The sequence below is a fragment of the Tyto alba genome, unplaced genomic scaffold, assembly GCF_018691265.1.
Source record: "Tyto alba isolate M040663 unplaced genomic scaffold, T.alba_DEE_v4.0 Super-Scaffold_6, whole genome shotgun sequence".
NCBI lineage: Eukaryota > Metazoa > Chordata > Aves > Strigiformes > Tytonidae > Tyto > Tyto alba.
In genome coordinates, this window is record NW_024881327.1 from 56,228,529 (window position 1) to 56,240,492 (window position 11,964).

Sequence of the window (11,964 nt, forward strand, 5' to 3'; positions counted from 1 at the left end):
CCCCCCAACCCCCCCCCCCCCCCCCCCCAAAAGGGGTGCTCACCGCCTCGCCGTCCCCGCAGCACCTGCGCCTCCTTCCTGCGCTGCAGCTCGGCCATGTAGGCCAGGACGCGGGCGTTGCAGAGCAGCAGCCCCTTGGCCGCCCCCAGCGCCTGCTCCCGCCGGCTGCACGCCGCCAGCAGCTTGCAGGCCCCCTCCCGCAGCCGCAGCTCCCGCTCCATCTTCCGCTGGATCTCCGTGTCCTGGGGGGGGGGGGCACGGGGGCACAAATCCCACACACCACCCCCCCCGGGGGGTACACCCCCCCCCCCCCCAGCCGCCCGCCGGGCCCCCGTCCCACCAAAATGTCCCGTCCCCCGTCCCTCCCCACCCCGGAGAGGGGGGGGGTCGCAGCCCCACTGACACCCCCGCCCCAACCCCAGCCCGGTCGTGCACCCCACGGAGACGTCGCGTGCCCCACGGGCGGAGCCACGCGCCCCACAGATACCCCGCGGGGGATCCACATACCCCGCAGACACATCATGCACCCCACGGCGGAGCCGTGCACCCCACGTATACACCGTGCGCCCCACGGGGGATCCACGTACCCCGCAGATGTGCCGTGCACCCCACACATACATCACGTACCCCGTGGGGGATCCGCATACCCCACAGACACGCCACACACCCCACGGATACATCATGCACCCCACGGCGGAGCCGTGCACCCCACGTATACACCGTGCGCCCCACGGGGGATCCACGTACCCCGCAGATGTGCCGTGCACCCCACACATACATCACGTACCCCGTGGGGGATCCGCATACCCCACAGACACGCCACACACCCCACGGATACATCATGCACCCCACGGCGGAGCCATGCACCCCACATATACACCGTGCGCCCCACGGGGGATCCACGCACCCCACAGACACACCACGCACCCCACAGATGTGCCACACACCCCACAGAGACATCATGAACCCCACGGGGGAACCACGCACCCCACGGATACGCCATGCACCCCACAGGTACGTTGTGCACCCCACGGATACGCCATGCACCCCACAGATACACGTTGTGTAGCCCGTGGGGGGAACCACGCACCCCACAGGGGAACCACACACCCCACGGATGTCCCACGCACCCCACGGCGGAGCCATGCACCCCACATATACACCGTGTGTACCCCCCCCATGGGGGAACCACGCACCCCACAGATGTGCCACGCGCCCCAGATACATCACGCACCCCGCAAGAGAACGACGCACCCCCACAGATTACACCCCACGGACGTGCCACGCGCCCCACAGATACGCCGCACGCCCCACAGATTCGCTACATGCCCCCCCCACCCCCCCAAAAACATGCCCCACACCCCGGGCATCACAGACACCCCCAGCGGGGTGTGTGCGTGTGGGGGGGGGGACACCCCAACCAGCCCACGCCCCCCCAAACTCACTGCCGGTACCGGTTGCTGCTCCATTCCGGTGCACCCCCCCCCACCCAAACCGCCCCCCCCCCCGGGCCCCCTGCCCGCGGAGCCGCAGTGACGTCACTGCCTGCTATAAATAGCCCTGAGCAGCAAAAAGGGGGGGGGGGGGGGGCAGCAGCAACCGGGAAGTGGCCCCCCCCCCCAACTCAAGACCGACCCCCAAGTCCTCCTGGGGACCCCCCCCGGGGGATATGGGGGGATCAGGAGGGGATCAGTGGGGAGCGCTCTCTTTCTTCCTGGGACCCACGGGACCCCCCGGACCCCCGGACCCCGGGTTCCCCGGGGTCCGGGGGTCCGGGGGGGTCCCGTGGGTCCCGGGGGGGGGGTCCCCCCAATTCCTACCTGGAGGCTAATGGCGATCTGGCGGATATAAAGCATGTTGAGATCTTCCAGGATCCGCAGCTTCTCCTGCATCTGAAGGCGTTGCCCCCTCCCCGCCACCTCCATCGGGACCACCGGGACCCCCCCAGTTATTGGGGGGGGGGGTGGAGGGGGGGCTGGGGGGGGGGGTGGAGGGGGTTCCCCGCATCCACCCCGCTTCCCCGCCCGCGGACCCCACCGCATCCAGCGCCGTCGGGAGTCGGGTCTTTCTGGGGCGCAATCCCCCCCCCCCCACCCCAAACTACGGCTGCGGAGAGAGAAAAGGGCCCTTTCATCGGCCCCCCCCCGGGTACTGGCTGCTCCCCCCCCCCCCCCCCTTTTTCATCCGCCCCCCCCGGCCGCCCCCTCCCGCCGAACAACCGGGCACTGTGCGGGAAAGGGCAGCGGGGGCGGGCGGGGGGGGGGGGGGGCAGAGAGGGGAGGGGGGGGCACGGACAGGGAGGGGGGTGCAGGGTTTGGGGTGCGGGGGTGGGATAAGGGGCGCGGGGTCAGGATGGGGGACGGGGACCGGAGGAGGGGTGCTGGCGGTGGGGCGCAGGGACGGGAGATGGGGTGCAGAGCTGGGGGGGGGGGGGGATTGGGGTGCGGGGGGGGGGCGGGGGGGGGGCGGGGGGGCCCAGGACAGCGGGTGCCGGGACCGGGGGAGGGGCCGGAGCGGGGCCGGCGGGGGGATGGGCTCCCGGTGCCGCTCCCGGTGCCCCCCCTCCGCGGATCCCCCCGCCGTGTCCCGTGTGTGTGTCCGTCCCCCCCCCCCCCCCCCCGGTCCCGCCGCCCCCTACCGGCCCCGGTGGGCGCAGCAGCACGAGCCACCCCGCGACCCCCCCGGTACCTCCCGCCGCTCGCGCTCCGCCGCTCCGCCGCGCGCAGGAAGGCGGCGCCCGCCCGCCCCCGGCCCGCCCCCCCCCCCCCCCCCCCACACCCCCCCCCCCCGATCTGCCGCCGGCTCCGCGCACAGCGGCCGCCCCCCTCGCCCCCACCCGCGGCGGCAACGGCGGCTCCGGGACCCCCCCGCGCACCGGGACCCCCCCGCCATGTGCACCGGGACCCCTCGTGTGCATCAGGACACCCCCCCCCCCCCGCCGTTTACACCGAGCCTCCCCCCCGCCGCGTGCCCCGGGCCCCCCCGAGCCTCGTGCCCGGCCGCGTGCCACGTTGCCGGTGCCGCGGGGGCGGGGGGACGGTGGGACACCCCCCCCCCCGCCCCGGGGGGTCAGGGCACGGGGTGTGCCGGCACCGGCGAAGGCCGGACCGGGGCCCCGCCGCCCCCCCCGCGCCCCTCACCCCGGGGTCCCGGCCGGGCCCCCCCCCCCCCGGGGCGGCAGCGGGAGCGGCGGGTGGGGCGGGTCCCGGTCCCGGTCCCGGTCCCGGTCCCGGTCCCGGTCCCGCCGCGCCGGCCTGGCACCGAGCCGTTCGGCGAGGGCGGCCGTGCCGGGGGCGCGGGCGCTTCCCGCTCTGCCGGGGCGGGAAATCCCGGCTGGGCCGGTGGTGCCGGCGGGACGAGGGCGGCGGGTGCCGGGAGCCGGGGAGCGGCCGCCGGTGCCGGTGGCGGTGACAATACCGGTGCCGGTGGCAATACCGGTGCCAGTGCTGGTGGCAATACCGATACCGGTGGCAGTGTCAATACCGGTACCAGTGCCGCTGACAGTGCCGGTGGCGGTGCCAATTCCGGTGCCAATTCCGGTGCCAATTCCGGTGCCAGTGCCGGTGCCGGTGGCAACACCAACACCGGTACCGGTGCCGGTGCCGTACCTGCGCGGGGTCGGCCAGGAGGCCGAGGCGGCAGCGGCCGCGGCGGGTCTCCATCTCCAGCGCCGACCCGCGGGCCACGGTCACCCGGCTGCGCTCGCTGCGGCAAAACATGGTGCCGGTGCCGGTGCCGGTACCGGGGCTGCCGCCGGCTCCCGCCGCACCTTCCCCCGGCGCCCGGCCCGCGGCAAACCCCTCCCCGGCCCCGCCGCACCTGGCACGGGGCGGGACGCAGCCTGGGGGGCACCGGGGGGGCAGCGGGGGGGCAGCGGGGGCACCGGCGGGAGCGCGGCCGGTACCGGGCGGCTCCTGGCACGGGCGGGACAATGGGCCGAGTCAGCGCCCGCAGCTGCGGGGCCGGGGGGGGCCGCGCCTGGGGGGGGTGTGGGGGGGGTGTGTGTGGGGGTGTGTGTGTGTGTGTGTGTGTGTGTACACGCGTGAACCGGCGCGGGACCGCGCACGCGGGGCCGGTGTGTTCACACGCGCGCGCGTGCACCCTCCCCGCGGAACCCGCCGCCCCCCGGCCGCCCCGGCTCCCGGCGGCGGGTTCCGCCCGGGCGGCGCACCCGCTTGCCCGCTTCAAAGATGGCGGCGGCGGCGTCACCCCCGCCCGCCTCGCCGCGCCGCGCCGCGCCGGGCGGAAGCGGGTCCGCGCGGAATCGGTTCCCCCCCGGCCCCGCCGGATGAGCAAGGCCCGGCGGCGCGGCGCGATGGCGGGCGGCGAGCACGGTGAGGGGCGGGCGGGCGGCGCTGCCCGCCGGGGCCGGGGGCCGGCGCCCCGGGCCGGGCCGCGCTAACGGCGGTGCCCCCCCCCCCCCCCCCGCAGGGGAGGAGGCGGAGGCGGGCGGCGGGCACGGGTCCCACAAGAAGAAGCACAAGAAGCACAAGAAGAAGCACAAGAAGAAGCACCACCATGAGGCGGGGGCGCCGCCGCCCCCCCCGGCCCCCGGGCCCGCCGCCGGCCTGCGCAAGCCGCAGCTCAAGCTCAAGATCAAGCTGGGGGGGCAGATCCTGGGCACCAAGAGGTGAGGGGGGCCGGGGGGTCCCGGCCCCGCGGGCCCCGCGTGGGCGCCCGTCCCCGCGCCCTCGCCGGGCCCCCCGCGCCCCGGCCTCACCGGCCGCCCCCCCGGCAGCGTGCCGACCTTCACGGTGGTCCCCGAGGCGCCGCGCTCGCCCTCCCGCTGATGGTGGTGGACGAGGAAGAGGAGCCCACGGAGGGGGTGCCCATCGAGCAGTACCGCGCCTGGCTGGGTGAGCGCTGGGGGGCGTGGGGGCCGATGGATGGGGGGGGGGGGGGGGGAGCCCCGGGGGTGGGGGGGCCGGGGCAGGCAGGGACGCGCTGATCCCCCCACGCACCCCGCAGCGAGCCGTGCCCCCCCGCGCTGGGGACAGGCTGGGCAGCGCTGCGGGGGCAGGGACGCGTCCCGCAGCCCCCCCGGGGCAGTGTAGAGTCACCCCATCGCAGCTTCGGGGGCAGCCCGAGCCCCCACACCCCCCCACACCCCCCCCCCCCCCGCCGGTGACTGTTCTCCCCGCCGCCACCCGGCCCAGATGAGGACAGCAACCTGGACCCCTCGCCGCTGCCGGACCTGGACGCCGAGAGCTGCTTTCCCGCCAGGGAGGAGGAGGAGGAGGAGGAAGAGCGCTGGCTCGACGCCCTCGAGAAGGGCGAGCTGGACGACAACGGGGAGCTCAAGAAGGAGGTGGATGAGTCCCTGCTGACGGCCCGGCAGGTGAGGGGGGCGGGGGGTGCAGCCCGGGATACCCGGGGCCGTGGGGCTGGTGCCCGCCCGGGAGAGGCGGGGAGCGGGGTCCCCCGGGACTGGTGGAGGGGCCTGGCCGTGGTGGCGATGATCCCCCCCCCGCCCCGTTCCCCTGCAGAAAGCCCTCCTGCACAAGCAGCAGAGCCAGCCGCTGCTGGAGCTGCCCATGGGTTACAAGGCGAAGGAGCTGACGGAGGAGATGCTGGTGAAGCGGGAGGAGCGGGCCCGCAAGCGGCGGCTGCAGGCGGCCAAGAAGGCGGAGGAGAACAAGAACCAGACCATCGAGCGCCTGACCAAGACCAACAAGGCCAAGGTGAAGACACTGCGGGAGCGCAAGGCCAAGCAGGCGCCCTGCCCCGTCGTCCACTACTGCAACGCCACCGACCGCATCACCGTCTCCTTCCCGGCGGGCATGGCCCTGCCGCTGCCGCCCGCCCCGGCCCCCGCCGTGCCCCCCGCCGTGCTCTGCGGCGTCGCCGGCTGCTCCAACCACAAGCGCTACTCCTGCTCCCGCACCGGGCTGCCGCTCTGCAGCCTGGCCTGCTACCGACGGAACCTCCTGCTGCAGGAGGCCGCGGCTTAGGGCCGGAGCGGGGGGTCAGGGGGGTCCCGGCCCCTCTGCTATGGACAGAGTGGGGGGGCCCGCGGCTGTGGGGCGGCCCCGGTGGGGAGCGGGGGGGGGTTGGGGGGGGGGGGGTCCCGGGCAGGTCCCGCGGCGGTGCCACCGCCCGGTGCCGTGGAGCTGATTAAAGGTTTTTGGCGAAGGAGCTGTGTGTGGGTCCGCGGGGGCAGGGGGGAAGCTTGCCCGCCCGCACGCCCCCCCGAAGTGTTGTGGTACAGCCCGGATCCCCCCCCCCCCGGGGATGTTGTGGTACAGCCTGCCCCGTGTCCTGCTCACCCCCCCTCCCCGGGGGTGTTGTAGTACAGCCCATACCGTCGTGTCGTCGTCCCCCCCCTCCCGGCAGCTTTGTGGTACAGCCCGCTCCCCCTCTCCTGGGAGCGTTGTGCTACAGCCCGACGGCCCCCGCCCCGCCCCCCGGGCGTATCGTGGTACAGCCGGGCTCGGGGGCGGGGCACCGGGAAGCGCCCCAGGGCAGCGCCCATTGGCTGAGGCGCTGCCCGGCGGAAAGCGGCGGCGCTGGTTGGTCGGTCGCTCCGCCAATCGCGCGCTCGGGTGGTGCCTTCGCTGCGCGTTGGCCGGGCTCCCCCGAAGGCCCGCCCCGGGGGAGGGCCTCGGCCGGGCAGGGGCGGCTGCGGCGCGGTGCGAGGCTGCCGTTGGCCTCCGCGCCCGTCAGTCAGGGCCTGGAGGGCGGGGCCGCGCCCGCGGTTGGCGGCGGCGGCCGCCAGTCCCCGGCGGGGGCGGGGCTCGGTCCCTTTGTCTCTGTTGTTGGGCGTGAGGCGCGGGCAGACGGAGTCCGATTGGCGGGGGCAGGGCGGCGGCGGCGGCGCCGATTGGCGGGCGGCGGCGAGGCGGCGTCCGATTGGCCGGCGGTGGCGGCGGCAGGGGGCGGGACCTTCGGCCCGGGCGTGATGGCGGCGGCGGAGGCTGCGGCCCGGGCGGCGGCGGCGGGTCGGGTGGCCGCCATGGCGGCGGCGGCGGCGGCGGCGGCGGCGGCGGCGGGGGGGCAGCGGCTGCTGCTGCGGGCGGCGGGGGCCGGGGCCGGGGCGGCCGAGCGGGCGGAGCCGGCGCGGGGCTGCGGCGGGCTGTAGGCGGAGCCATGGAGCGGCCCGGGAGCGGCGGCGCCGAGGGGGCCTGGGCCGCGCTGCTGGGCCGGCAGCACCAGCAGGTACCGGGGGGGGGGGACACGGGACACACCGGCGGGGGCACCGGCCGGTCCGCGGATCCGCCGTGACAGCGCGGCTGTGCCCGCAGGCCCGGGAGTACTGCCCGGGGGTGAACAACCAGCCCTACGTCTGCGAGACCGGGCACTGCTGCGGGGAGACCGGCTGCTGCACCTACTACTACGAGCTGTGGTGTGAGTGGGGGGGGGGGGGGGAGGCGCCGCGGGGGGGGCGGCTGTTCGGTTGGGGGGTGGGTGACCCCCCCCCCCCGGCTCCGCTCCCCGCAGGGTTCTGGCTCCTCTGGACCATCCTCATCCTCTTCAGCTGCTGCTGCGCCTACCGGCACCGCCGGGCCAAGCTGCGCCTGCAACAGCAGCAGCGGCAGCGGGAGATCAACCTCATCGCCTACCACGGTGCCTGCAACTACCCCGCCTCCATGATGGACCTCAGTGAGTCAGGGGGACCCCCAGACCCCCCCGTTTTCTCCCCCCCCCCCACCACACGCCGGCTGCGTGCTCCACGTCCATCCCCTCCCCGGTGCCGGCCGGGCGCCCCCTGACCCACGCCCCCCCCCCTCTCCTCAGGGATGCTGGCTTCCTTCAAGCTGCCGGCCTACGAGGAGGTGGCCCACCGGCCCAGCACGCCGCCGCCGCCGTACAGCACCATCCTGGCCCAGCTGAGCGGGCCCCGCAGCCGCCTGGGCTCCAGCAGCCTCACCCTCTCGCCCAGCTCGGAGAACTACACCAGCTGCTCCTGCGAGTCGAGCTGCGCCACCTCCCCCAGCAGCACCTCGCTCTCGGCGCGGGCGACGGACGAGACGGAGCGCAGCCGGGCCAGCACGCCCAGCGAGGACGGCGGCACCAGCAGCACCGGCACGGGCGCCAGCTGGGAGCTGCCCCCCGAGGAGGCGCCGGCCCGGGGGAACCCCCACAAACACGCCCTGTTCTCCTCCACCGTGGACTTCTTCGAGGCCGACTGCCACCCCTGCTCCGACATCGAGGAGGGCGAGGAGGAGGAGGAGGGCGGTGCGGCACGGGAGGAAGGTAGCGGCGGGGGCGAGCATTTCCGGCACCGGCGCCTGACGGGGGACTCTGGCATCGAGGTGGGGCGCTGCCAGGAGGAGGAGGAGGGCGAGGGCGAAGGCACCCACCTCCTGGGCAAGGCTGGCCCCGCGCCCCCCGCCCCGCTGCGGGCTGCCGGGGGGGCCCGGCTCCCCTGTCCTGCCCATCTGAGCCCGGCCGCCTGCTCGCCCGGCCCTGTCCTGCTGCCTGCACCCCCACCGGGGGAGAACAGGGGGGATGCTGCACCCCCCCCCCCAGCTCCCTCGCCTTTGGGGTGCGGTGGGTGTAACCCCCCCCTGGTGTGGGGCTGAGCGGGATGGGCAGCGTTTGGGTGGGTGGTGCCGCCTCCCTCCCACTCCTGGTGCTGCCACAGCCCCCAGCTGCTGCCGCCGGGGTGGGGGCTCGGGGCAGCATCCCGGGGTTTGGACTCTCACCACAGAGCCCCCGGGGGTCCCTTGCCCTGACTGACCCCCCAATCCACCTCGTCCCCCCCCCAAGCACACTCCATTGTTGTGTCCGGTACCTCGCGTGGTGTGGGCAGGCACTGGGTGGCCCCCCCCCCCCCGAGCTCCCCTCCCCTCTGAACTGCTTCCAGGGGCTGCTGGGGTCCCACGCCTGCCCTGTCCCCCCCACCCCCCTGCTGCTGGGGGCCTGGGGGGTGGGCGTCCCATCTCTACTGGGGGCCGGGCAGTTCAAGTAGCGTTCTCTCACCATTAAAGAGATGTGGAAGTACGGCCGCCCTGCGCCTGCTGGGGGGGGGGGGGGCAGCACCAGGGCTGAGCTGGGCCCCCCCCACCCCCAGGGAGGGGGTGTCCCCGCGAGCCCGGGGCAGCACAGAGCCGTGACACCCCCCACCCCGATACAGGCAGCACCTGACCACGCTGGAGGAGGTTTATTTTTGGGGGAGGAGGGGGGGGGATCTGCGCCTCCACCCCCACCTGAGAAAGGTGGGCGTGGGCGTGGGCGTGGGCGGGCCCCACCCTAGTAGTCCTCGGCCATCACCAGCACGACCAGCGCGGACCAGCCGGCGAAGGGGTGGCAGCCCTGTCCGCGGCCGGTGCTGTCGCTGTAGTGCTCCCAGAGGAAGCCGCTCTCGGCGTACTGCCGGTACAGGTTGCCCACCAGGTTACGGCGCAGGTCGCGGTAGAGCTCGGCCGCCCGCTCCCGCTGCGGCCCCTCGGCCTCGGCGTAACCGCGCAGCGCCCGCAGCGCCAGGTAGTTGACGTTGACCCAGACGGAGCCGCGCCAGTACGGGGGGTCGTGCTGGGTGTTGCGCTGCATGTAGAGCGGGCTGTCGCGGGACAGGGAGCGCAGCCCGAAAGGCGTCCAGAGCTGCCGCTCGCCCCGCATGGCGTCCAGCAGCGCCGGCAGCCGCGGCGAGTCGGGGCGCAGCAGCTGCAGCAGCAGCGGGAAGAGGCTGACGTAGCCCAGGGCCGCCACGAAGCGCGGCCGGGGCGCCTCCCGCACCTCCCGCACCAGCCGGGGGGCTGGCGGGGGTCTCCCCGGGGCGGCCGGCACGGCCGGCTGCCAGCGCAGCCCCACGGCGGCGCTGTGGTTGCCGTAGTCGGCGAAGGCGCCCAGCTCCGGCGCCCAGTGCAGCCGTTCCAGCAGCCCGTTGTCGCTCAGCGCCCGCTCGGCCGCCCGGTAGGGCCCCGCCGGCTCGCCCAGCCGCTCGGCCACCTCCGCCAGCACCCGGGCGGCCAGCGCCATCCAGCAGCGCAGGTCCAGGTGCCGCTCCTCGGGCGAGGGGTGGGAGGCGCGGGGGTAGTCGTCCAGCCCCGAGGCCAGCGTCTTGGGGTTGAGGAAGAGCTCGGGCTGGGGGTCGCGGCCGCGCCAGCGGAAGGTGAGGGGCAGCGGCCCCGCCTGCGTCCGGTTGAACCAGTCGTACCAGGCGCGCAGGCGGGGGAAGAGGCGGCGCAGGTAGGGCAGGGGGGCGGCGGGCAGCAGCCCCTGCAGCGCCAGCAGCAGCGTGGGGGGGTTGGCCGTCTCGCTGCGCTGCAGCAGGAACTCGGGGGGCACCTTGGCCCGCGCCTCCTCGCCCAGGATCTGCTCGCGGGGGATCCAGCCCTCGACGTTCATCAGGTCCAGCCAGTGGGCGATGACCTCGCGGCTCAGCGCCGGGTCCCAGCGCGCCAGCAGCAGCTGGTGGAAGCCCTCGTCCCAGAGGAAGCCGCGGGGGAAGAAGGAGCGGGAGGGGACGGCGGTGAAGAGGGCGGCCTCGGCGGCGGGCAGCGGGCGCTCCTGCAGCGGCGACTGGACCAGCGAGCGCCCGTGGAAGTAGCCCATCCCGCCCAGGAGCTCGCTGAGGGCGGCCTGGGCGAAGCGCTGCTGCGGCGGGGGGAAGCCCTTGCGGGCCAGCCCGAAGGTCTCCTCGAAACGCCGCTCGAACGCGGCCGCGTGCCGCGCCAGCGCCGCCGACAGCGTGCCCCCCGCCAGCCGCCCGGGCCGGCCCCCGGCGCTGCCCGACTCGAAGGTCACCTCCGCCACGGCCGGCAGCTCCAGCGTCACCTGGTGAAGCAGCAGGCGGCCCCGGGGGGGCTCCCCTGGGAAACCCCCGAAGGCGTCGACGGCAAAGTAGCGGCGGCGCGGCTTCCCCGGCGGGGCGAAGACGAAGCGGTCGCTCAGGCTGCGGCGCACCAGCTCGGTCAGGCGGTGCAGGCCGGGGCTCGGCGCCTCCAGGTAGTTGTAGCTGCGAGGGGGGAAAAGGGAGTGGGGGGGGGGTCAGGGTGGTGGGGAGGGGGCGGGGGGGGGTGGGGGGAACAGGGCTGTGGCCAAGCACCTGGCAAATTTGGGGTCCTCCCCGCTGCCGGCGGTGGGGCGGAGGAAGGTGAGGGTGAAGCGTCCCAGCTCCTCCGTTGCCCCCGTCACGGCGGCCAGGCGCGTCCCGTTCTCCAGGCGCGGCTCCAGCGTCCCCTGCTCGTCCGTGGCGACGTAGAAGAAGAGGGAGAGGAGGGGGGCCGGGCCACCCCCCGCCTGCGGAGGGGGGGGGGGGTGAGGGAGAGGGGAGGAAGGGGGCTCCCCCGGCGCGCGCGGCCCCGCCGCCTCACCTCAGCCCGCGCGGTGACGCGCCAGCTCCAGTCCCCGCCGTGCTCCCCCCCCGGCCGCTTGACGAACTCGGTGGTGAGCAGCAGCCCCCCGTCGCGCAGCTCCTGCGCCCCGAAGTTCTCCCCGTCGTGCATCAGCCAGCCGTAGCGCGACAGCCCGTCGCTCTGCTCGCACGTGTGCCGCAAGCTGCCGCCGCCCCCCCCGCGCTGCTGCAGCCACATCAGGCCTGGGGACACCGGGGGGCGGGGGGGGGGGTCACCCTCGGTTCTCCGGGGCTCCCCCCCCGCCTCCCTTTGCCCTCCCCCCCGCCCTCACCGGTGACGAGAGCCCGCGGGCTGCGCGTCTTCATCCCGAAGTAGACGTGAGGCCGGTACGTGCCCCAGAAGCGGCGGGGCGAGGCGAGGGGCCCGGTGGAACCGGGGGGCAGCGCGGGGGGCGCGGGGTGGGGGGTGACGAGGCGGGAGGCCGCGCTCCACCGGCCCCACTCCACCGCCGCCAGCCCCAGCGCCAGCACCGCCAGCGCCCCCGCCCCCGCCGCCGCCCGCCCGCGGCCCCCCCCCCCGCGGCGGCTCCTCCCGCTCCCGCCGCAGCCCCCGCTCCCGGGGCCGCTCCCGGGGCCCGTCCCCGCCGCGCCGCCGCCGCTCGCCCGCCATGGCGCCCCCCCGCTGACGTCATCGCGGCGCGACGGCGGGGGAAGAGCGGCGCGGC

At 75.9% G+C, this 11,964-nt stretch overlaps 4 protein-coding genes across 4 annotated transcripts in view; 2 read left to right on the plus strand and 2 right to left on the minus strand.

The window, feature by feature from the left end:
• The window catches only part of LOC122154891 (rhotekin-like), a 4,532-nt gene extending 682 nt beyond the window's left edge, over positions 1-3,850 (minus strand). The window contains exons 1-2 of the mRNA XM_042807924.1: positions 3,609-3,850; positions 40-242 (exon numbers count right to left, since the gene is read on the minus strand). Coding sequence (XP_042663858.1) covers positions 40-242; positions 3,609-3,719 — 314 coding nt within the window. The 5' untranslated portion in view covers positions 3,720-3,850. The remainder of the gene's footprint in view (positions 1-39; positions 243-3,608) is intronic.
• Positions 3,851-4,288: 438 nt separating this feature from the next.
• LOC116965407 (INO80 complex subunit B) lies at positions 4,289-6,135 on the plus strand. The gene is given in 6 exon segments (XM_042808068.1): positions 4,289-4,334; positions 4,432-4,630; positions 4,739-4,779; positions 4,782-4,856; positions 5,157-5,338; positions 5,487-6,135. Coding segments are annotated over 6 exon segments (1,008 nt in total). The 3' UTR covers positions 5,952-6,135.
• Positions 6,136-7,021: 886 nt separating this feature from the next.
• On the plus strand, positions 7,022-8,878 carry LOC116965403 (WW domain-binding protein 1). The gene is made up of 4 exons (XM_042808064.1): positions 7,022-7,155; positions 7,242-7,344; positions 7,438-7,599; positions 7,735-8,878. The coding sequence occupies exons 1-4, from the start codon at positions 7,087-7,089 to the stop codon at positions 8,520-8,522; spliced, it is 1,122 nt and encodes a 373-aa protein (XP_042663998.1). The 5' UTR covers positions 7,022-7,086; the 3' UTR covers positions 8,523-8,878.
• Positions 8,879-9,088: 210 nt separating this feature from the next.
• Positions 9,089-11,909, minus strand: LOC122154900 (mannosyl-oligosaccharide glucosidase-like). Its single transcript, XM_042808056.1, is given in 5 exon segments — positions 9,089-10,900; positions 10,991-11,184; positions 11,259-11,482; positions 11,572-11,839; positions 11,841-11,909. Coding segments are annotated over 5 exon segments (2,463 nt in total). The 3' UTR covers positions 9,089-9,192.
• Between the last annotated feature and the right edge of the window lie 55 nt (positions 11,910-11,964).